Source organism: Stegodyphus dumicola, chromosome 12 (assembly GCF_044657685.1).
Source record: "Stegodyphus dumicola isolate Sdum_Otavi_A_Nest chromosome 12, ASM4465768v1".
NCBI lineage: Eukaryota > Metazoa > Arthropoda > Arachnida > Araneae > Eresidae > Stegodyphus > Stegodyphus dumicola.
Window position 1 is genome coordinate 58,443,819 of NC_140779.1, and position 26,008 is coordinate 58,469,826.

General features: G+C 33.6%; 1 protein-coding gene across 1 annotated transcript in view; it reads right to left on the minus strand.

The window, feature by feature from the left end:
* LOC118192976 (uncharacterized) overlaps positions 1-11,318 on the minus strand; it is a 163,983-nt gene extending 152,665 nt beyond the window's left edge. The window contains exon 1 of the mRNA XM_085827745.1: positions 9,725-11,318. Within this exon, the coding sequence (XP_085683871.1) occupies positions 9,725-9,848 (124 nt within the window). The 5' untranslated portion in view covers positions 9,849-11,318. The remainder of the gene's footprint in view (positions 1-9,724) is intronic.
* Between the last annotated feature and the right edge of the window lie 14,690 nt (positions 11,319-26,008).

Here is a 26,008-nt window from a genome sequence, read left to right on the forward strand (position 1 = left end):
GACTTTCTGTTATGATATATGTACTCTGCTGTACAAATGATCAGCTGCTTAAAGAAGTAATATGATGAATGAAATATTCATAGCTAAATAATAAACAACCTAGGAACAAAGACCAGATGACATTAAATAACGTAAGAACTTACCATTTCATTCCTGCCGCGTTTAAATATACGTTAGTAAAGTTTTGATTTTATGAATTCTTAAATCTTACTTTCTCAAAGAAAACTTTTAACAAGAGCTTTTAACTTCTAACCTTAAGAACATTTTTTAATTACCAATCTTCTGACTATTTTGCTTGCCTTCAACAGAATTTTTAGGAAAATAAATAAAATTGTGAGACTCTACATTCCCAATTACTTTGTTGCCAAGTTTTATGTTCTGAAAAATCTACTTCATAATTTCTCTTAAAGGGCGAAAGGTGAACTTCGGCAGAGGTTTCGCTTTAGAGGAACACAAGTTATTTTTAGCTAACTCCATCCAATATAGATTTCTCCACTCTGCGTGTCTTATCTCCCCAGATATTACAAAAGACTACTACCATCGGCTAGTTTCAAAGCACCCACTTTAATAATGCTATTCCATTATTCTAAGTAGTAGTAAAATTAACAATATTTAAACCTCATGTAGATGTTAAGAAGAATGTATAGCACATATTAAATCGTCGGATTATCATTTCTTGAAAAAAGCGAATATTACCAAAATTATTCAAATTCTGTGTTACAAGTACATCTGATGCTATTGGTTTGAACACAGTACGTTTGCAACATACAGACTAATGTATAAATATCTAAACCAAAATAGATTTTAGATTTTATTATAGGTACGAAAAACGTATAAATAAAAACATAAAATAGTTAAATATTTTAAAGATTATTTTCATCAGGACTGCTACCGATCAATTATTAAAACCGATCAATTATAAAAAGCTATTCCAACATCCGCAATTCTTAGGTTTCAAAAGTCAACTACTCCAGGATAATTCTTAAGCATTTGTACGTCTTTATGCAGCTAGTAATTTAAAGACTGCACATGAATAGAAAAGCATTTATTATGTTGTGCATACCTAAATATGGATTGATATTTAACTCGTGAAATATACTACTGTTATATGAATACACTGTTATATGAATATGTTATATGAATATGTTATATGAATACACGGTTATATGAATATGTTATATGAATACACGGTTATATGAATATGTTATATGAATATACTGTTACTGAAATATCCAAGTTTTCAATAAAATGAATTCGAAATCAGATCTTTGGATGACTGCTATTTAAAAGAGCCTGCAAAGCTATTCGAAACTTTTGAACACTTAAAAGGTAACCTTTCCAGTATCATAACTCATTTTAAGAGTATCTCGGTTAATTAAAACTGAGCGAAAATAAGCAGTGTTTATTACGGAGTTTTTTTTTTTTTTTTTTTTTCTTTGCCTACTCTTATTCGTTTTTAAAATCTTACTCTCTTACTCGAAAAGGCGAGTAAGATTTTAAAAACGAATTCATTTGATATGCCAAGAATAGTAAATGTTCTACAACGCATCTGTATCGAAATTTCCTCAAAGCATGCTTGCAGTCTCAACCAAGTTATTAACCTGCCGTAAAAACTTTGATTCTGAGAATTTTTCATCAAGATCTTTTTAGCGATATTCATTGAGTGAAAGCTAGAATTATCGCTACTATTACAAAAATTAAACTACATGTTTCACAAATATATGTAAGATTAACTTCTGAGAAAGAACTGGAAAAACGTTTGAGAAAGCTTTTTTGTGGGGGCGAGGGAGTTGCAAATATGCAAAAGTTGGATACAGGATCACACCTCCATGTGTAAAATAGATAGTTTGGACTTCCAGATGTAGTTAACTATTAGCAACTAGTTTCTTTAAATGACAATGGATAATATCAAACTATAGTATGCATGTGAAAATTATGTTTAAATGCAAAGAGAACCTCTGCTAAATAATAGAGAAAACTTTAAGAACTGCCGAAATACAAAAAAACATTTCTTAGGAAAAGTACTCAAAGCATTAATCAAACCCACGTTCTGCATTTACAGCTTCATAAGCAATCTATATTAACAGGGAAGTGCATAAATTAAATATATTAACTCATAGAAAAATATGTATTTACTTAGTTGTCCGCTTGTGAGAATAACTTAACTCGTGTCCTCTAAAAATCAGTGCTTTTGGCGGCTGCGTATGTTGCTAAAGTTGGAATGTCTTTGACATAAATCAACCGAATTAATTTAATTGAAAAATTCATCTGGTTCTTCTGCTACAAACTTGTTTCAGTCTCTTGGTGCTCTTGTTACTTTACGAAAAAGTTGTAGAAATTATTTCCCTAGGGCTGAGAGTACACAGTGCAGCTCCATAAAAGATCCAGAGGTTATAGATTTTTCAGAAATTTTTTTTTATTTGGATTTTATTTATATACCAGCAAAAAGTATATTCGTGCAAGATTTAGTATCTATATAAATAAAATTTTCATTTTTTAAATATATGCAAAAATCTGAAATGCTCCTTATCTGGTATTAATATAAAATTCTTGCATGATCATGTTCTTAAGTAAGATTTTGTTAATATTAAATTAGATTCAGGGCTTGCTAGTTCCGTTCGAATTAAAAATTTTACTAATTTCATTTTTAAAAGTAAAAAAAATTGCAGACAATATTAATAAATTAATAACAATATATCTCAAATAATAAATACAATATATCTTAATAATATATTAATACTATTATCTCAAAAATCTTAATTTTATATAATCTTTACTTTAACTGATAAACAAATGTAAGACATTTCATTTTCGAGAGTATATTTATGTATATTAATAAAAGGGTATGCAAATGAATAACATAATGGTAAAATAAAGAAAAATAATTTCTTTTTCTTCATCAGTTTTATGTGAAAAAGTTTGATTTAGAGAACAAATATTTAGTAACAAAACAAAATGGTAAAAAATAAGATAAACAACAATTAAAGGAAACAAACGTTTAAAACTGATCAAAATGAAATCATGAGAAATATTTTGTTCGGCACATAATTTTTATAGCGCACAAGTCATTTTTATTTGTACACCAATTCTAACAAATATCTGAAAGTTAATGTTACTCTGATAAAAGTGTTGTTTAAAATATGCTCATAAAGCATCTCACTAAATTCCTTGAAAAACATATATGGATGATCCCTAAGTGCTAAATATTTTAGTATTAAGTTAATAAAAATAATATATGTATACTGCTGTTTGAAAATACAATTAGAAATAAAAAAAACTAACTAGCAATATTTACTCTATCGTTTCACTATTTATAAATATAGATCAGCAAAGGATATATGAACAATATACAAAATAAACATTTTCTCCATATAATTCTTTCTGTTAAAGCTTATTATTACTCCTGACGATGCTTAGGAGAAAATAAGCAATATTGATTTTTAGATGCCTAACAATATGTCTAGAGGATTCTTAGAAGCATAGGAGAAGAAGACAAGCAGATAATCAATTATGGAAGTTCTTCGATCCGCTGATAACAGGCATTTTTTAATCTCTAAATTTCTGAACTAATGAATGAACCAAAGAAAAAATGCAAAGAACTCTGAGATATAAAATTTCTCCATTTGATTAATGCATTGTATTACTATGAAGAATAAGATGCAATACTAACACATTCCAATGCTTGTAAAACAGATATAGCTTTGACTAGATGGTATGAGAAAACATAACAATATATAAGAGGAATTTCAATGTTCACTTAATTCGTGACTCATTTAAAATGGCGCAATGGTCCATACAAACTAAGTACAGAAATAAATTCTTAGAATTTCATAATTCATGCATGAACTGAAATTTGCTCTTTAGAATTTTTTGTGACGAATAAGATATATGATAATCTAATTTTTCAAGCAAATTTCTAAGCTATTATGCCATGCAGAACATTAGAATCACATAATAATTCGTTACATTCCCACTTTTTCAAAACTGTCACCCTTGATAGCACTTAACGAAAATTACTCTAGTATTTCTCTATTTATCATGACTGCTCAACATGTGACTTTAAAAGCATTGTGCAAATTGATACATTATATTTTTTTTTGAAAAGTTGAAGATGTAAGTAAGGGTTTATCTGGACACCACCACATTTATATGAAAATTAGGTGCTGTGACTATTTTCAAGGATCGTCAAATTTTCTTTTCTATCGTAGCATAATGCTTTTTTCAAGTACTCAGTTCGAAGCTAACATAATTTGCTTACATCTCCTCTGTAGATGTTACCAGACACGCAAACTGGTTGTAAAAACCATTCGTATGTTATTGAATAACTTTTGCAATTGTGAAATGACTTTCAGGTTAGGCAATATACAAGGGTAGCACTAGGTTTATTGTCACTCGGAGAAACATCAGAAGCTATCAGTTCCAACAGTTTAGGCGCCCTTCTGGCAATGTTTTTGAAAGAGATGCGAACAGTTATCACTCAAAAAGCAACTACATGACTCTCGTTTGAGCTAAAATATCTAAAACCTAAATTTTGCTATTTTCAGTGACTGCCTTTCGTGACAACACGATACATTGCTCCATTTTGAGATGTCCATAATCATTTCCTTCTAGTTGGCCTTTCTTAGTTTCGGCTAAGCAGAATGGAATTAATTTTGCTTCCCTGACAGTCAAGAAACAGTCTGGTGTCCAATGCTTGAAACTCGTCAATTTTTTATCTATAAGAAAAACGGAAACACGGAGTAACCAACATTTATATGGAAAATTTCAAAATACGGTGAAACAGAAGTGATAATTTGAGTTGGTAAAAGCATAGGCGGGCTATGAATTTCCAAGTCGCCTGGAGCGACAGTCGGGGAATTTTAGTCATGCTTATGGTCACGCGAAACGGAATCTGGAGACCTAGAAGCATAAAAGATGAAATGCTAATATTTATTGTATATTAAGCCGCCGATTATTCTATCCTTTTACAGATTACAATATGTTTCTTTCCGAAATTCCACTGTACTTCAACAGGAAAGAATATAGAATGCAGCATGACTAAGAACTTTGTTCACGATCCTTTGAATTAAACTGAATTGAATAAGTCTGCCAGAATTTTCGCAAACAGCAAGATCTGCAGCATTGTGCCATTACTGTTGAGTTTCACTAGCAAATGTAATTTACATTTCTCTGTATGCCTCATATCATCAAGGACTGACTCATCCCATTAGAACTATAGAGATCTTAATGGGAAGCAGTTTAGTGTAAAGTTAGGGAATGAGTTCGTAACCATACTCTTATCTGTTTATGAAAAGCCACTACTCGTAAACAAATTAGAATATCAAAACGTTAGCTGTATAAGTTAAGTTTTGAACTAGCTTTTAGTTGTCGATCCGTAACTTGTGACCCTGCTTAGAAAATACTTATACTTGTAAATGAAGAAATTGATAAAGGCCGATTTATTTTGCTGCCAGGTCCAGAGCTATGGTAATTTTGCATTTGTAATGTTTTAAATCATCACTTACATGTGAAGAGTTAGAATAAAGTTAGCTCGTATTAAGTAAATTCGTGTTGTTACGTAAGTAAATTCGTGTCAGTTCGTTCATTAAGTAAATTCATGTCAGTTAGTTAAAATGTCAGTTAGTAAAGTCACATGATAACTTTTAAGTAACATTTGAGGGGGAAAAGTTAGACTTGAAATAGTCAAGTAGTAAAAAGTAGTCGCAGCAAATTTTGTGAGCAAAGTACAAAATTTTTTGTGAGAATCCAAATCATTTGTTAAAGGATGGCGAAAACATCCGAAAATGTGATTTATCACCTCATTTCCTTATTTTTAAATGAGTAGCATGTAATTTCTTTCATAATATTTCTTGCTCTTTTAATTACTTTTAAGTGTGCATATTAATGTTAATAATAATTGCACTGCCTCTGTTAGAACAACCTTTGCTCTCTGTTTTGATCAATTTTAGCTTGCAAAATAATTACGGAAGCACAATGAGCTTTATTATAGTATTATTTTCTCTTTATATACCGCGTAAGTTCGTCGTGTAATTAGAAGCACATCTAGCTAACAATCGGGATTCCCGCTATTCGAATCTCGGTTAGGGAACTGTACAGTTTTCACATCTCGTATTCCACGAAATGCTAAATAATCCACAATATCTGTAAATTAACTCAGTATCTGAGGCTATTATTTATCATCCGCTGTTTGTATTTTTGTTTTTTACGCGTTTTCCTGTGCAGACTCAGAAACCATCTGAGTGCACAGCATTTTTTGTGAGGATTTCTCATTCCATCTCCTTACAAGAATCAGTCCATCATCATCATTATGTGAAATGTGAAATTTATTCAGTTTATCTTTATTTCAAGAAAATTCTGTGTTTACATTTTTGCATTATTACTATGAAGTTAGCGATATAGATTAATGATAGCAAGAAATATTAAGCAAACATGTCTTGCAATGAAGGTCATAAACACTTTCCATTGTATAACTAACTTCAAACTTACGACCGATAATACGTAATATAGCTCAGTTTATTTACCAAAATCCATGTAGTGCAAATGTTAAATTTTCCATTCCACAGTACAACATTTTAGACCGTGATTCTGACGCTAGTCCTCCGTAAATTACTCTTTGAAGCAAAGTGCTCTTTATCACGCTTAGTTGTTAAATTCGGGCATAACAAATGCTTATTTTCCCTTCATAATACAACAATTCAGATCGCGAACCTGACGCTAGTCAGGTTCGTAACGCTTCGTAAGTTACTTTTTAATGCATTATCGCGAATTTTAAGCATCACTTCACCAGCAAGAAATGGAAATGTCCGTTTTCTGACATAAAATAAATTCTTCAGCTTTAGTAATATTCATGCGCCTGGGTGCATTCGCATTTACTAGATGGCATGTCTAATAATAAAGCATTTCAGGAGGATATCATAAACATATTTTTATACTATGTCTTAGTTCTAATTATCTCTATGAATACAATGCAAGTAATCCTTTCCATGTATGATACATTTGTATTTATTTTTGTCCTCGCCACAACCAATTCAAAATAAAACTTTTGACTCATTCCGAAACATTTTCTTCGTTATTATATTTTCTTTTCTAAGCAGCTACACCTTTATAATAGCAATACCCTTAATTAAAACACTCAGATTTCAAATTTCAATTTTAAATTGCTGTTAATTTCCAACTAAGAAATTTCCTTCAGCAAACAATATGACATAACACTCGTTACCATTGTTAAATTAATGGTCAAGAAGTTTTGGAAAATTAGTAAGTTCTTTAATACTAGTTATAATTTTTAATTTAATTTCTGACTAATAGTGTAGTTTTTTAATTTTTATTTTAATTCCTAATTTAGAGTTATGATAATAATAATTTATCATGTAAAATATAAAACTTGTCAGGGTAAAGTATTTAATTATAAAAATATTTCTTCTTATTTTTAAGATTATTTAAAAGAATTTTTTTATTTGTCAGGGAATATCTCATACATTACTTCTGACATTTTGAAGATACACAATTATATTTTCCCAAATTTAAAGTTACCGCGTCTTAGTATTAGCTAATTTTAAATGCAAAACAAGCTAATTTACCAAAATGACTTTTGTCTAGAGAAAACGAAGTACTGTAATATAATTCAATACACTCCAACCATCCTGGCCGATAATAATCAGCCTCATGGTTAACTCAGTACACCTAATACAGATTAAAACAAAAATACAGTAACAAATATCAAATCAAAATTCCCGATACTTCTATTGCCATTTATAAAATTCACCAAATCCTTTGCAAATCTAAACTCTTTCCTGCGGCAATAGATTTCTTTATCTTACTATGTTTTTCTTATCATGTCGCAATAGTACGCAGTCTTCGACGAAATGTCGTACACTGCATTCAGCACACAAAAATTATAAAGTCTATTATTTTGCAAATTAAATCTTTTTAAGGCACACCGAGAAAAGAAAATGATACACAATATAACTCTCTAACAATGACATGTAACTTAATGTCATACTTCACAGTTGCCAATGGAAGAGATATACAACCAGCGATAATTGAATTTGTCAAGTTCTTATGAACCATTAAATTGTCAATATATTAATCATATTCGTTTTTATGCGTAACTCGATTTTTTTAACCTACGTATGCTTTTCTTTGCGTAATAGTTTAAGATTTTTAATTAATTATCCCTCGGAGATAATGAAATCAAATCATGTTTGTAGAAATAATCAGATAATGAGCTTTTTAAGAAGTAGTTATTTAAACGAAGTTTCTTTTGGTTGAAAAAAATGAGAAAGTTTTCAGATCGATTAAAGATATAAGAAATAAATAACTTTTCCTTCACAAAATTAGAAGTTATATAGATGATAATTTCTTGAAATAGTTTAAATAATATAGCACATCAAATCACATCAAATCACATCAACACGTAATCTATTTAAGTTAATTTATATTCTTAAACGTACGGAAGCTAAATGAATTTCTAAGAAATTAATATGCTTTAGTATATAATAATTGATATCTTAATCTAATTACTATAAAAAGTAACTTTTTCGAGATTTAATTGTAATCTAATCCAAACTAGCTATTATTTAATGTATGATTTTCTTTATTTATTTATCCGCTGTTGTAAGCAACAGCTCAGTTAGTGAACACTATTAGCAAACTTCAGATATGATAACATAATCCACTAGCAAAACGTAAAACACGTAAGTATGTTTTCCACCAGTAAAGAGATTATTGCTGGAAAGCCAACCCAGTGAGAAACATTTTTTTTTTGTAAACAATGTATTATTTCAAATTTAAACCACAGAATGATTTTAAACTTGAAAAATTCAAAAGACAAAACGAAAAATGCTTCCATCAAATTTAAACACAGCAAGGTTTCAAAATTGGAAAACTAAAAAAATAATAAAAAAGAAAAAGGATTTTAATATCCATCGAAAAATAAGGAAAATTTTTATTTTCTTAAATACTGCTAATATTAATACAATAAGCTGTCTAATTTAATGAGAAATAGGATATATGCTAAAGTATTCGCTTTAAGCCGCACTCTTATTTTACATCTAAAAATTTTGTATAAAATATGCGATTTAAATTAGAATTATTACAGTAATTTAAAACACAGATACTATAGTTAAAAGTAGAAATAGTAAAAATAGCATTAGCTAAGTTTCTCTTTTGATAATTTGCTATCATTGAATTATAAGCAATTTACATTTATTTATATAATCTCTACTTTAATTACGATATTAATCTGATTATCTTTCGGTTTCAGGTTTTTATATTTATAACATGAAAACATATACATACGATAATTTCATATAATAGTTCCCAGTTTCATTAATAAAATCAGTATTCATTTAACTTGGAATAAATCTTTTAAATCTATACAGAATGTTCAAACTACTTTCCAACAAATTTTTGAAACTTATAAATTAATTCCTGCGATTAAAAATACTATTGCTTAAATTTAATTCAATATTATTTGGAAGTGGGAGAAAAATACTGTTCTGGATACATTATAATTATTAATTTGGAAATACATTTATATTAGCTTTAATTTCAATTAATTAAGATAGTGCAAATTGTTTTATTCTCAGGTAGCTTGAGATGTAGCAATGAACTTTAACCTTAAAACAGTTTTAGGTAAAAGAAAATTTTAAAGTCAAGAAATATGAAGAGTGTGTAGGTTTAAGTTGGAGAACAACAAAAGAGCAAAAGGAAAAGTACTTACCGTTGGTGTAGTGTATGGTGAATCCAGGGGGCGGAGTGGCCGCTTCAGTTGGTTCATGGTAAGGCCACCGGTTGCTATGATCAACAGGGTGTTTCACTTTCTTCACAAGGAAGGAACGAGGCATCGCTCTTGATCGACCGGGACGATCAATCCCTCGCTAGAAAATCTTGAAAAAATTCTCGCCTGCTTTTTAATCAATGTTTCGGTCGACCACTTGACATTCCTTCGATCCCACTTGCAGCGCTTCCTTTACCCAAATTTAAAAATCAGATTTAGCTTCCGCGACGTCAAACTTCTGATGTCAGTTTGCTTTATCTATTCACGAAAACTTCTCAAATATGTGTTAGAATTTATTGCTTATGAATGAAATAGCTTTGCTCTCAAAGTATGGAGTACTTGTATTGTTTATACATTCACTTTAAAGTTGTTAGTACAGTTTAAATATCGGAATCAATCGTTAAAATTACTACCTGACAGAAAGTTGCTTCTATTTGAAAACTTTCAAAGAGGTGATGTATTTATTGCTTTCATTTTCTGTTGAAATCCTCTTGATTTATGTGAAAGAACTTCCGCCGCCTTTTTTTCATACTTCGTAACAGCCGGCTCTAAAAACGTTGAAAATCGTTCCATGATACATTTAGATTTTCAGCCAAACAGAGTTCGCAGTCCAAACATTTAATAAATATGACGTTTCAAAATCAAAATATTAGAAAATCTTTGTCTTGGTCCGACAGCAGTTCAACAATATAATCCTGTTCAGGTATGCGGCATTTACACAAACTGGTGGAGTTAGCAGTTTTATAAAAAAGCAAACTTTAATTCTGTTCAATCGAAATTTCTATATTCGTATTGCTGTGTAAAAAAGCAACGTTCAATCACATAAATGACACATAAAGTTTTGCTTCACCAAAATTATTATTCTGCATAAAATTATTGCTTGCGAATATTTCGATTTTGGTCAGATTTACATTATTGCATAAAATTTATTTTCCCTCATTTTCGCGTTCTTCACCTACAAATATTTCGACCTATTTCAAACTTGCCTTCTCGTCTTAGAGCATTTCCACAAGCGAAATGCAATCCCATCATCATTGCGTTTACAATCCCCGTAAAACCGAAATCAGTCCAACCAGTTGAACGAAACCCCATAAGTGCGAGAATTACGATAACTTCTAATTTTAACTTCCTTTCGAAACCGTCTAACTGCAATTCGCTTAATCGCCAATAACACGCTCATTCGTGGTCTGCTGATAAATCTCGTTCACAATCTTGCGAGTCTCCAGTTCTTGCCGAATTCTTTTCGCCCATCTTTGGTAAATGAAGAAGTTTTTCTGTACGTGGATTGTTCTATTCCATTACGTTCTTGAGTATTGTTGCTGCAATGAAGAACGTTTCCTTGGGCAAAGGAGCATGAAACTTAATTCGAATCATCGGATGCATTTGCAACAGAAGTCCTCTGGCGAGGTTGTTCATATTCACTTCAGAGCAGTTGCACGTGAAGAACATCTGTGAACATTCGTTGGCGTGTAATCCCAGCAGCCTCCGTTGTAAATATTCCCCCCTGGTAGGAAGGGCACGCTTGACACAGCTTGCTTGGTGGCTGGCCGCTCTCTGAATCCGGAGTTTCTCCACAGCTGGGAGTGCAATCGCTGCTGCGTAGTGGAGCTGCGCAGTGGATTAACCTCCCCCTTCCCTTCCTCGTGATCCACTTCCACCCCCACGTTTCTGCCCGACAATAGGCTTAATTACCCGAGGGAAAAGTGGCAAATTTTTGCCCCGTTTAGTTTTCTTCCAGCGCGGCGCAAATCGTAAATTTGTTTTAATTGCTCATTTCTTATTTGCCGCACACTGCTGAGCCTTCGGGAGAAGAGCACACTTGTTTGTCAAAACGTGCCGTTCTACCGTAAATGGAGCTTTTTTATGTCTCCTTTTGCTCCCGCTGAAATGCGTAACATGTCGAGATAAAGTTGACAACACAATTTTTATGAAACAGGCGATAGAAAATGTCTTACGGCATTTGGTTCAAGAGTTCAAAATTATTTCAGAAGTATAATTTGAGTCGATATTTGCAAGCAGATAATTAAGTTAAGTCTTACTTTTTTTAATTAAAATCTAGAAAATAAAATTCTGTTCTTACTAAAAGTATGAGAGAATCTGAAAAGCTTTTGAAAAGAGTCATTGTAACGGAAAAAGTTTGCTTTTGTAGTGGTAAAATTAGAACTTGCGAGTTAAAAGGTTTCAGGTGAAACAAAATTAACGTAAGCTTTTTTTAAAAAATGGAAAATGACTGCACAATAAATAAATAAATAATATAATATATATAGAGAGAGAGTAAGCAACTTTATGGTCTTAAAAGGACCGCTACTTTGTTGCCATAACCATCAGTTATTATTTTTAACCATGTGATATGAAAAGGAATAATAGTAAACATATAGTTATATTTTGTTTATTAAAAACTTCGTTAAGAACATATTAGAATGTAATTTCAAAATTCATTCACAAGAAGGTAATAAATATAAGAATCTTTAAAGTATATAAGAGTGTGCATATTTAAAATAAGAAACGAATTTTTTTGTTAATTAATAAAACAAAATCTTCGATGGCCATCTGCTTAATCCTTAAAACTTTGGTGCCTTTGTGAAGAAATTTTAAAGTGGTATTCACTTATGAGTTGTTCAAAAGGCCAACGTGGATCCGAAAAAAGTGTGTAGAAACTTCTTGTTTTGCATTTTTCTGATAAACAATAGATTAGAGTAAATTTATTCTCTTCAGCTTAAACGATTCCTAAAATTACATTAACTGTAGATTGATAACAAAATTATGCAACTAAAAATACCAGAAACTTTGAAAAAAATATATTAGATAAACCTAAATAATTGAGTTCTAAACCCAATGATGTATTTAAATTATATGTGACTACTCGTCAGGATTAAGATAAACTAATTTCATTTTTGCATTGCTCAATCAAAATATAGAATGAGACAATGGTGTATTTAGTTTCAAAACTTCCATTAGTACTAGGCCCCAGGAGTGGCTGAATGTTTAAGACCACTGAATACTGGTAGTTCAACCTCGATTTTAACCCAGATGAAAGTCCTACCAGTATGGTTGAATTCCGTGGTTTTCTCTGTGTGTAACGTGAATAGGAACCAGTTTCCTTAGAACGTCCTCCACGAAGGCATCCGTCCCCTTAAGTAGATAAGCCTTGGAGTACTTTTCCGTATTAAAAAGGATTAACCTGTTTAATACGGATTATGTACTAGTATATATTTTTCAGAAAAATATAACATTTCTAAGCAGAGGAAATTTGAAAAAAATGCAAAGTCATTTTTTATTTTCAGCTTATGCACTAGAATGTATGCAATAAATACTTTTCCAACTATCCTTCAAAGACTCATACGTGGAACCCATGTGTGATCAGCCCGATTCTTCAGTGCAAACTTTCATTTAATAATGAGAATTAATTAAGGAAAAAAGTGAAACTATTTTCATTAACTCTAATTTTGCAATACAGAAAGATTAAAAAGTGTGAGGTTTTTGATAAAAGTTGCTTTGATTAGAGATGAGAAGTATGTTCAATTTTCTCGAATGTGAATCTTGAAGGTTTACGAATCTTCCGAATCATGAATCTTTCAAATTCTTCATATTAGATTAGGAGGAATAAAAAATAATAGAACTTTTACTTAGAAATCATTATTCAAAGCAAAATTAGAAATCTGCGTTTAATGCGAAATTAGAAATTTTAAAAATACTCCTTTAAAAGCACATTTACGTGAAAAATATATTATTGAATTTCAGTAAAAGAGAAGATAGCTAAAACTCTTTCTTGCGATTTATTTTCTCTATATAATTTCGCGAAAAATAATTGAGCAATGATTCATTTTTTTATGTATTTCTGGAAACGTTTTAAATGAAAGCAAGTATAAACGAAACACGTAATAAAGTAGGGTAGTATAAAAGCAAATATAGAATTAAAGTAAGGTATCAAGTCAAGGCAGGGAAGGACTTTTTTGAAGAGTTAAAATAACTAAAAAATAAATATGGAACGGTAAGTGTGTTTTATCACTACAGTGGTAATACAGTGATTCCTCGTTTTTCGCGGTTAATGGGAATCAGAAACTTCCGTGAAAGCTGAAAAAACGCGAAGTAGGATTTACCCCTAGGAATTTTCCTGTATGTAGGTACAAGAATGTTTTAAATATGTTAACAGTATTTATACTCTACACATTTAAGACAAAAATTACGACAGTACAGGTATTTACTTAAACGTGTCAGTGCTAATTAATAAGGTTAATAAAAAACATTTTACAGTAATAAACACTAACAACATTGCTTTCTGAGAGAGGCGAAGAGTCTTGTGCTGGTGGCGGAGGAGAGGCTCTCGCTTGACTCGTAGAAGCTTTAGGCTCACTCGAAGACTCTTCTGCTGGAGACTCTTCTCTGGAGGCGCTAACGGTAGAGCTGGGGGCTTTATCTTGGCGAGAAATATGGTGATGGGTAGTTGTTGTCTTTGGTTTTGGTTTTTTTTTTCCTTCAAAATTCCCCTGTACAAGGACATAACGCCGTCAACGCGATTGCTGAACTCGACAGCTCGAACCATATTGTCGTCAATGTCTTGTGCAAATTGTTGCATCGCTCTTGCCATGTTGCACAATTGTTGCAGATTCTGCAGGGTTAAATCCACGTTTTTCAGTTTCTTCTTCGTTTTCTTCCTCACTTGCAGATTTTGTCATCTTAAGGAGATCTTCATCGGTCAGTGGGTCTGAGTGGCAATCGATAAGGGCGCTGAGGTCTTCTTTGGTCATATCGACAATTCCTTCATTCCTTATGATGTGAGCCAGCCTCACCGCCTTCTCCACAGCTGAGTGATGAACTTCTTCAGAAATGAAGCCTGGATAGTCGTGCACCACGTTTGGCCATAATTTTTTCAACTAGAATTTAGGATCTTACTCTTCGTGTTCTTAACGCTTTCTGAATATTATACAAACATAAGGCAATGTCGTAACTGCGCCAGTATGCTTTCAAGGTGAATTCGTCATTGGCATCGCCGAGATGAGGCCCTCCATCATGGAGCGAGTGTAGAGTGCCTTAAAGGCACGAAATACACCTTGATCCATCGGCTGAATTATGTAGTGTTCGCGGGCAGAAACGCTGTCTGCACACCGTCATATTGCAGGTCCGTTTCATGGCCTCCTGCACAGTCAATCAGGAGAAGGACCTTAAAGGGGAGGCCCTTATCAGCCAGATACAGCTTCAAGTGGGGAATGAAGCAATGGAGGAACCATTGAAGGGTCAGAGCTTTCGTTCTCCAGGCCTTGGAGTTATGCATCCAGAACAAGGGCAAAACAGCCGTATTTGTGTTTTTCAAAGCCCGTGGATTTTTGGCTTTATAAATAAGGCCTGGCTTAAGCATAAAACCTGCAGCATTGCCAGCCACGATGACAGTCACACGGTCTTTGTGAGCCTTGAACCCTGGCCTCTTCTTCGTCCTTGAAGAGGAATGTGCGCGAAGGCATCCTCATCCATGTTGAAAACTTGTTCAGGGAGGTAGCCTCCCTTTCTGATGAGGTTAGGGAACTCTTCCTCCACGTAACGACAAGAAGCATCGTTCTCAGCAGACGAAGCCTCACCATACAGAGCACCTTTCTGAGGCCATATCTTTTTTGAAATTTTTTGAACCAACCTTTGCTGGCTGAAAAGCCTCGTCCTCGAGAAGGCGAATCACTCCTGGCCGCGCTATTACTGGCTTGAGGTTCGTCAGCACCTTCTTCACTCTCTTCATAGTCGTCATCGGGAAAGATTTGGTCGTAAAGAGCTTTGGCCTTTGTCCTGATCATATTAATGTCCAAACTCACTGTCTTTTTCCTGCAATCAGCAATCCACAATGCCAGTGCAAATTTCATATTCACCCCATAATGGCGTGCCACAGATGCATAACTTTTGCCCTCTTTGATCATATCTAAAAGTTTCACTTTTTCGCAGATGGTCATCATCTTCTTCCTCTTGGGCGCCTTGGAGGAAGCTTTCGCAGGGGTACAGCGCTTAGGCGGCATTATAAGGGCTTAATTAATAAAAAAGTTATCGCTTAAACAAAAAACGTTATCGCCAACACAACACTAAAATACAGTATGCGAGACAGTCAACATCATGGGCAAGACTGGCGAGATAGAACAAGAGAATACGCTAGGTGAGGCTGCGATGATGCCCAGACATTTAACGCACAGGGATAAATTTACTTGTACTCTCATTGGTCGATGTCACACAGGAAACCAAACACGCGCTTTTATGACAGCCCGTGGTAGGTACTCTGAGTCAACTCTCTCTTTGTTTGGTTGTATTTTTACATTTTTTATGAATATTTTGGAAAAACTCGCGAAGCACTGAAGCCGCGAAACATGAAGCTCGAAGTGGTGAGGGAACACTGTAGTATATCGTTCATTATTTCTTGAATTCATGCTTTCATACAATAATTCAGTTATATTTTGTAATACCTTTAAATGTGAAAAATAATAGTACTTCTTTTGCTTTGACGCATAAAGTGTCACAAACCCATAAGTACTTAAGCATAACATTTTTTATGCATAGCCTTTACAACACACTCTTGGCACGTATTGACCTCCCAGCTGTTATAGTAACCGATGTTCTTAGACTTGGAGTCCACATCTACTATCCTTATTTAATGAAGCCCCTGAGAGACCCTCAGAGAATGCTATAATACTGACCGAAAGACTCACTTTTAATTTCAAGTGTATATTATAATATTGAATGTTTCTCTTATAATTTATTTTATTTAATTCAACTCACAGTAAAAAATAACACAAACTGATATTTTCAAAAGCAAAAGAGTTCAATTTGTAATTTTTATTACAATCAATCTTTCTAAATTATTGAAGCAAATGGTAAAGTGTGTGATCAAAAGCAAATGTGTTGAATCTAATTTTTATTGCAATTAATCTTCCTAAATAATTGAAAACATTTTATGTTTCCTGTTTTCGATAGATTAGTAAATCTTGAAGCAAATTTTTTAATACAACACATATTGCAATTTCTATATAAAGGCAAGTTCCTTTTCCAATCAATTATTTTTGCACACTGTACAAGTTAAAACTTAAATTTATTGTATCATTATATTTCTCTGACTACAGAACACAAATGTGAAAAATGTTGATTTAAAAAAAAATGAAGATGACTAGATTTTGTCCTCGATAACAAATAGTTATATTTATCTATTGCTTCAAGTAACTGAAGCTAATTTAGCAGGTGTTTTAACTGCATACATTTTTGCCTCCTTAACCAGGCAATTATTTGCATTTAAAAATTAAACATATTTGTTAAAATCAAATGAAATAACTATCTGATATAGGAGAAAAGAACATATTGAATTTATAAGTAAGCATTTATAAAAGTATGCTACATTGTTAGAAGTTTAATAATGCAAAAATATTGCTGCCTATGACAGGCCGTGTACAAAATTTAAAAATCTAATATTCCATACATCTTCCATACTCGCAAATGTATTATTTAATAGTGTGTGTGTGATCTGAGCTGGCGGAAATGAGCACTTTAATTCATCTCTCTGTGCTATTAATAAAAGCGTTAATTAAGGTTTGTAGTGTCAAACCTTGTTTTTCTAAAGACTCGTGTATACAGGAGACAAAGTTGCTCAGCGACACAGTATAGTCTCCGCCACAGACATACAGCATGAAAATATTTCTTTACACAGGAATGTTTTGGATTGAATTTGCTCTGACCTACTAAGCTAATCAGAGCAGAAAAAGAAGATGACTTTATTTGTGTCCCATAAGAGACCACCATCGGTCTCAGAATAAGCATTATTTTCAATACCTAAAATTTTTCAGGTCTTAATTTTTAAAATAAACTCTAATAATATTAATAGTATTAATAAACAGGAAGCTTAATAGCAGGCAAAAAGTAACAAATTACTGACAGCTGCCAATAAAAATGCAAAATACGAAAAGTAAATAAGAATTTAAATAATGAAAGTGAAAAGGAAAGAAATTAATTACGAATTGTACTGCATAGATATATATATACACGGTGTTTTAAAATAACCTTTCCAACTTTGATCGCGTATAAGTCAGAAATGAGGATAGACATAAAGGCGCAGTTTTCGGCTTGATGTTCACACATGCGTAGAGTTTTCGTAGCCGTTTCATAGAATTCAATATGTGGACCATCTATACCATGTAGGATAGCTAAGCGATATTGCAGTTCCGCCCACGCCCGGTTTAGACTTTCCTCCGTAAAGTTCTTAAACGCTGTGCGTGCAGATGCGAGCTCGCAGTTCCTGCAGTGGGGTCTCGTAGGCCAAAGTGGCCTGCAGTGGGGTCCTTTACAAAGCCCCAAAGAAACACATTTAGTGGAGTCATGTCCGGAGCCCTCCAGGACCAGGCAATGGGTCTTCCACGGTCAATGCAGCAACCTGAAATGAGCCGTACAAAGCCTTCCTAACAATCGCGGCCCAGTGAGGAAGGCTGCCGTCCTGCTGGCATTAGGATGTCATTAGGATGGTTGCAGGTGTTCTACCTATGGAAATGAAGTGTACTCATATAACATGCCCAGATATAAGGTCGGCGTGTTTTACGCAAAGAAAACGGTTTCACCACGCGGTTGTGAAGCAGACTACACTTCTCGGATTAATTGAGGGTACTTCGAGATCCATAGCCGCACACTGAGTTGGTTTGCCAGCCCAGAAACATCAAAACAAGCTTCGTCCGAGATCATCAACGTTGTAAGAATGTCTGAGTCAACGCGATTCAGAATCTCAGCTGCAGTTGCTTTGCACTTTGGCCTGTCATCAGGTTGAACAAGATGCAGGTGTAACTTATAGGCATGAAGCTTCAGTCGCTTGTGTAGTACTGTGGGCACCGTGGTTGGGAGCAACTGTAACGGTCGAGATACTAGACGGTTTGATTTGGTTGGACTACACATAAATGCCTGTTTCACCCATCCCGCATCTGCTTTACTCGTGCTAGGGCGTCCCGAACTCGTCCTCTTTATAGCACACGATTTTCTTGAACCTCGTGTACCAAAGTTGGAAAGATAGTTTTGGAACATCCTGTTTATATATAGATATATGTGTGTGTGTGTGTGTGTAATATATTAAGAAGCAATGACCAGGAGCAAGAATTTGGATGCCGTATAAGTGTTGATCCACAATGACAAGGAAATTGGAGGCGAAGGCAGATTTAAATCTTCATTTTTTATTTTAGCAAACAAATTGCGGCGACAATCAACTTGGCACATTAATTGTGCCTATTCCAAGAGATTTTACATTTTATCTAAATTTGCAATAAGAAAGAAAGAGCAAACAGAATGCCGTGCGGCCTGGCCAAAGCATAGAAAGCGAGTGCATAATGTTCAGGATGAAATCTTAAGTCAGACTGAGTTAGTTTTTTTTTAATACATTCTGATTGGATGGTTAATATTTCTGTAAAATTATTATTGGCTGTTAAGAATTTTAGTTCCGTTTACATCATCAGAATTATGTAGGAGTCATATGACAGAGATTTTTCTCAAAATGACGCAGTGCAAATAGATGTTGCTATTTTTAGAATACAGAAGGGAAATTAATTTACGCTGCTAATTTAAACCTTTACATATTCTTTATTTTTGTTACATATATATATAAGTAAAAGAATAAAATAAATATTAGGGATGTTCAAATGAAAAGATGCGAAACGACACTATAGATATACTTAAGTCTTTATTCACAAGTAATTACCAAAGGCCTGAGCACAACTATTCCACTGATTTACTAGCCGAAGGATTCCCTCTTCCCAAAATCCCTGTAGCTGTGACAGCAGACAGTCCTCCACTGTGTCCTTTAATTTGTCGTCCGAGTTGAAGCGCTTTCCTTTGAAAAGTCACTTCTCACCAATTCGTTCACCTTGTTGATGAGTTCATCACACGCATCAATTGGCCGGAACGCACAACAGCCTGTTTCACTCCAGGGTCATGTGCGGGCGTTTGAGCATATGCACAACCACGTTGGACACTACATTCGCGTCCTAAGATGTCTCACTACGTTATGCCAAAGAGGTATAATAGGTCAGTATTTTAAGCCCGTGAATGACGAGAAACAAATTTTATCACTTCCTAAATAAACGAAAAAACTTTTATAATTATATTTATGTAATTCTTTGTAACTTGTTGCCTATCTATTGGGAAAAAAATATTTATGTAGTTAATATAAAACTATTATGTAAAAAATATTTGTTATAAAATGTTAGTATAATAATAATATAATGTAAAATTATTATATGGTACTTGTACGAATTTTTAATAATTTTAGATTAGCAGAACTTTGTTAATTACAGAATTAATGAAATATCTATTTTCAGTATGAAAAATAAGAAGGTAGCTCAGCTAGATTCGAACTCAAAATCTGTTGACTCGTGGAAAATTTACGCACATCGGTAAGTGCGCCAAATGACCAAGACAGTTAGACAGAAAACTGAAAAATTATTAACGATAAGAAATGTAATCAAATGAAAACAGAAGATAAGCATTTTTTGTTTGTCAGACATCTCAGAACATTAGAATATAGTAATTCTTCCAAACAGAAAGAAATATTCTAGCAGATTTAATTGATGCTATTAAATGAGGCAAAAAAATCTGCTGGTTTTGGCTTGTAGAGAGATTAGATTATTTTGAAGCAGGAAACATGAAAAATGAGCAATGCTCTAGCCGGGACTCGAACCTCGTATCTCTCGAATACGCGCCGAGCATGCTGACTACTGCACTACGAAGTCATGCTAAGAAGGCGGGAGAAATACCTTATATACTTCCCCTTTTAAAGGACGACTGGGATTTAGGGGCCCTAGTCGACAATTCCTGGCGGTGAAGAAACATCATTCACCACCTCTTAGTTCGGGCGCCATTGTAGATTTATTAGATTATTCTGAAGCAGAATACGAAAAATATTAGCAATACCTTTGACGGGACTCTAACTACGGACCTCTCGAATACTCTCCGTTTGTACTGACCATTACACCACGGAGGCACGCTAAGGAGGTGGGAGAAATACCTAATACAATCTATTAACTGCCAGATAAATAGAAATTGCTGATGATTTACGATTTGAAGTATGCACGTGCAGACTTATGAACCGGCGAGCGAGTGTGCAGGACAGTGGCTTTTGTTCATCTCATGTGTTTCGTAGTTTGTAAGTATCAAAACTTTCGTAGTGTTTACCAATTAATCAAGAAAGTGTGCATTAATAATGATATATAATCTGGAAATATATATTTAGTGAGATAAAAAAAGAGTGCTAGTTACCTATATTTATACAGAGGAGGAAGGTACTATAAAAGTAAAGTAGTATTGTTTACTACCATTGAATGAAGCAGATAATTCTGATAATTTCACGATTGGGTTATTGTGGATTTAAACTTTGCCAAATTATTGGCCAATTTCACAACGCCTTTAAAAGTTTAATTGAAATTCTATTGCTTACAGGGCACATTCAATGAATATAAGTAATTACAAATGGTGATGATAAATTATACATTAAATTGATTTTTTTCCATAATTTGTGACTCGCCACTACAACACATAATTATTTCCGAAAAAAGTACGTCGCCCACACAGAAACATTGCCTCTCGTGTCTATTCGAATTGAAGGTTGTTCGTCCTAAGCATTCTTCGGATTAAACTGCATCCAAAATTCTGATTTAATCTGAACCTGTATTTTTTCATAAATAATATTTAGACCCAGCCTCCGCTGACAATGGAAACATTGTCTTTCACAACGATGCACTCCCATGGAATACATAGAAAGTCTGAGAGCAGAACGCAAAGCACTGATCTCGCATATCTGTACTCGTCAAGTCACTTATCGTATCTCTGCTCGTCTTCGACAGTCACTCGATCTGTTTATTCAGTTGGCAAATGCGGTTGTACTAAGTGTTTTTAGCTAGTTGCATAACAGCTTCGGATGTTGCAGTTACCCTTTATGTGTTTGATCATCAAGACGATTTACTGACCTCATGCTTAAAAGATGTTTGTTACAAAGCATGCTAAATTTCCAGCCCTTGCCAATTGTTTAAAGTAATTCATGCGCTGACTTGAAAATATATATATGTTGTATATTTTCATATTAATTTTAATGTTTATTATCTCTTTTTTTTTCTAAGGCCACTTGTGTGTTATGTCTATCTCATTCATTGCACTGTAGGTCTTTTAATTTCTAGCATGATTGATGTAGAATACCTCAAGCAGAACCGACGAATAGCCGGAAACCTTACCTACTAGGCCTTTGTGACATTTTGCAATTTCTCTCTAACAGGATCTTCTCGAAGTTTCCGGAAAAATCAATTTGGAGTCCTATAACTGATACTTCTAGACATTTCAGAAGAGCTTTCTGTCTCGCTTGAGTAGCCTATAAATAGAACTGAACTGAGTATCCGTAAGTCAGTTGAATCTAGACTCATTTTACACTGTTGAAATTTCACTCCAGTTATTATTAGACTTTCCTCTGCAAGCAATCTGACTTTCTGACTGAACGATATCGTGAAAGCAAGACCAAATATTTTCACTCCGAATTCCATATTTGGACTGGATCAATTGACGTTGGTTAAAAAGACTGTAAATAAACGGATTTATAAGTTCCTTGTCGCTGTTCCCTCTTTAGTGTCAAACTCGCGCTCGTGAATGAAGGCTGCAGGACAAGTCTGGCAACTTTTTATCACGCCTATTCGGCGCCGCGGTGGTGGTGGGGGTGTATAAGATTACGGCAAAGCACTCGAGGGCTATCTGCCTTAAGGGAAGGATAGTCTTCGTGGAGGACTCTTTAAAGGAAACTGGCTCGTATACACGTTACACATGGGGAAAACCACGAAAACACCCATGCAGACAGCCCGTTCGCAGGATTCGAACCTCGGACCGAACTACCAGTGTTCAGCGACGTTACCGCTCGGCCGCTGGTGGGCTATTCGGCGCCGCATTTTCCTCAGCAAGTACTCGTGCTTCTTCATGTAATTATTATTTTCATATCTGCGAACGAGTTTAACATTCGCCATCAAGATTTTCCGCGTCTCATACTCTGCTAGGATAAAGAATAATTTCTAAACTCAGAATTTGAATCCAGTGGTAAATTCTTCACGCTACAGTTACGAGATCTACCAAACAGCGCATTTTCTCAAAACAAGTTTGGACATTTTTCTTTCTTAACAAATCCTACAGCGTTCCGTAGGGATGATGTCGAAATTTAATTAGTGACTTTGGCAATTTTTTAAGATTTCACGTCCTTCGATGTTCTGTTCTTTTACGAAGAAATCGCGAATGTCATTATGTGACTGGTATTATCTAGGTTTCTTGTGACTAAATAAGTATCTACATTTTTACTACAACATTAATGTTTTGAATAAATACGTATCTTACAGGTGACGATATTACGTGAGACTACATACACTAACAATTCCGTACCATGATTCTTAAATTTTATATCAGATATCTAACTTAACTGCGATATACTTCTCGTTTTAAGGATAATTTCAGCTTATCTTTTTTTCTGTTTTGGCTGGTTATAGCTGTTTATCTTATATGTAAAAGTTATTATTTTTCTCAATAGAGTTTTAAGTCTTCCTACTCAGCCGGGCCTAGTTATTTAAGAAGATCACTAGGAGCACTTAACAATTAACATGCAACAATATATATGGTAGGATCTATGTCATTTGCTTTTGAAATTGATAGAAATGTGTTTAAAATTTATTCCAAACCCCTACTTAATTTCATAGCTAAGAATATCTGTCCAAACATTTGATAATGTGGCTGGCTCGAAAACAGTCTTTTTAAACGGCAGTTAAAGATTGACGAAAGCCAATTCACGCAGAGTACGAATTGTCAGGCTGAACTTAGAAATGAATTCAGAATTATAAGCAATGCCTTAATCGTTTTGGTGGTATATAAAAATACCTTTTTTAAGCATAATAAGTAACCTGAAAGTAATTTTTGAACTTGGTAATCAATAAGAATTTTTAACTCGTGATTTCTTAAAAGTTAAAATGGCAGAATGTGGTTCAGAGCTATTGTCTAAACTGAACTTCTAAACATATGCAGATTTTCAATTTCAATAGAAACTGGCGCTAAAGAAAAGATAAGTTCTTCTTTAAATTCCTCATTACGCAAACTTTCTCATCTCTTCCCTTTAATTAAGTTTAGAGCAGGAGTTAGCATTAGAAAGTTAAATTACGATACCGTAAATTTTCCTTATTTGCCACAACGATGAAAGGAGGATAATGTCTTGGACAAAATACGCGCGCCGTCTTCCACTAATCCCGGCGAGAGCCAATAAGAATGCTAATTTCTTTCTTCTTATTTTTATTGAATTTTCCTGCGTCTCTTCTAATTACCGAAAGTTTATTGTCCAGCGTTTAAAATCGTAAATATCTAAACCGAGCGGAAGTATTTCTTGTTGTAATTACCTGAAACGTTTTGCATTCTTTAATTGCAGCGCGAAAAGGGCTTCGAGTTACAATTGTATTCTATTTTTATTTTGGATATTTCTCAACCTTTTTTAACGCTAGTGCACGGTATGCGACTTTCCAATTTTCTGAAAGTTATATTTTGCTCCGAGAAATACATTATACCATCAGAAATGGAAAGAGTTTCTTTTCTTTTATAATGCTGAAAGATATTTGCGTTAAAGTCCAAAGAATTAAAAGTATTAAAGTCCGGAGGCTGTTTTAATAATTGAAGATTGTTAAATTCTTCGGACTTTAATCTGTATTTAAGCCCGTAGGATATTTTAATAGCAGAAGATATGAATTGCAATTGTGTAAAGACAAGCTTAACATTTCGATGATTTCATGGGAATCGTTTATCGTCCTGTGTAAGATAAAAGTCTCACAAATTTTACCACCTCCTATTTGAGGGTGACCTTCAGTGCCGGAACTACAATGTGTTAGCTCTCGATTTCCTTCATGTTTACGTTCAATTTTTGTGCTTCTGAAAGATGACGAAGCTATTAACCAATTAGACAAACATTTTTATCGAAATGATTTCATGAGTACAAAAAAAAGTTCAAAAAATTCCGTGGCAATGACGATGCAGATGAAATTGCTTCAGACTTCAAACTTCTTTCAGCCAAAGTAATTTTAGGACAAGCACAGCTTGTGAAGCTCATAGCAGTTTTAATGCTACTGTTGTGTTTGGCCTTTTCGTTTGAGAATCAGTACTATATTTTAATTAAAGTATTAAGCCAAAATTTTAAAGAAGATTGATTCTTTATAAAAATTAAGATGATAAACTTTGAGATACAAATAGATAAAAATTATCTGTGTTGATGGCTCGCAGATACAATTGTTCCAATCAGGATACTCTTCAGCTTAATCTAACTCAACGCTTTTTTTCTGGTAATTCTTGGGCTATTTCCGTTGTCATTTTCAATAATTCTTTAAGTTCATTCGAAGTAAGAAGATATCAGCTTCCATTATGCACTGTGAATTAGCACAATATTTCACTTTTTAATGCATTTAATGTCTTCTACACTTGTGCATTATATGTTTATTTTGTGTTCCAACAGAACACTCCTAGTGTTACTATGTGTTGGCTTAATCATGATTATATAGTAGTAACAATGTCGAAAAACATGTTTATTTAACAAGCATAAATCGCCTCATTTGTGATGTAGTTACCTTCTACAATAAATTAATTAAAGTTTTATAATTCATTTAGTTTATATCTCATGGGTTATTAGAATTCACAGCGTACTATGGAAACATTAAATGAAAAAAGTTAATGAAAATATAAAAAGTACTTTTTCTAATAGATTGCACTAAGACAACATTCTAAATTAGCCAAACAGAACTTCAAAACGACTGGTAATTTCTGTTGCAAAGGTAATTTATTTTAATTCAAGCATGCTGCATTTAGTCTGTAAGGTTTATTTCAGCTTTGATTCAGCCATGATTTTTATGTTAATTCTTTGTCAATTCTTTCTATTCCTTCGGCTGATCTTTATAATATACTGAATTTAAAGGCAAATTAAATTCAGTTTAAAAGCCAGCGAATATGTGCCAGCAATTAACTTTCGTAGCGCAACAAGAAGCAATTCCTATATCTTGAAACTTTCACTGAGAATTTGCAGTTATCTTAAGGAACCGATTGATTAAGAATTGAAAATACTTGTTGTAATGTACGCATTTAAAACATTCTTATTCCTAAGATTTGTCAAGTCATAGTAAATAAGTTTTGCTAAGTTCCTGTTACATCTACAAGACGTAGCGTTAATAAACATTTTAGTCAAGTTTTACTTCTTGT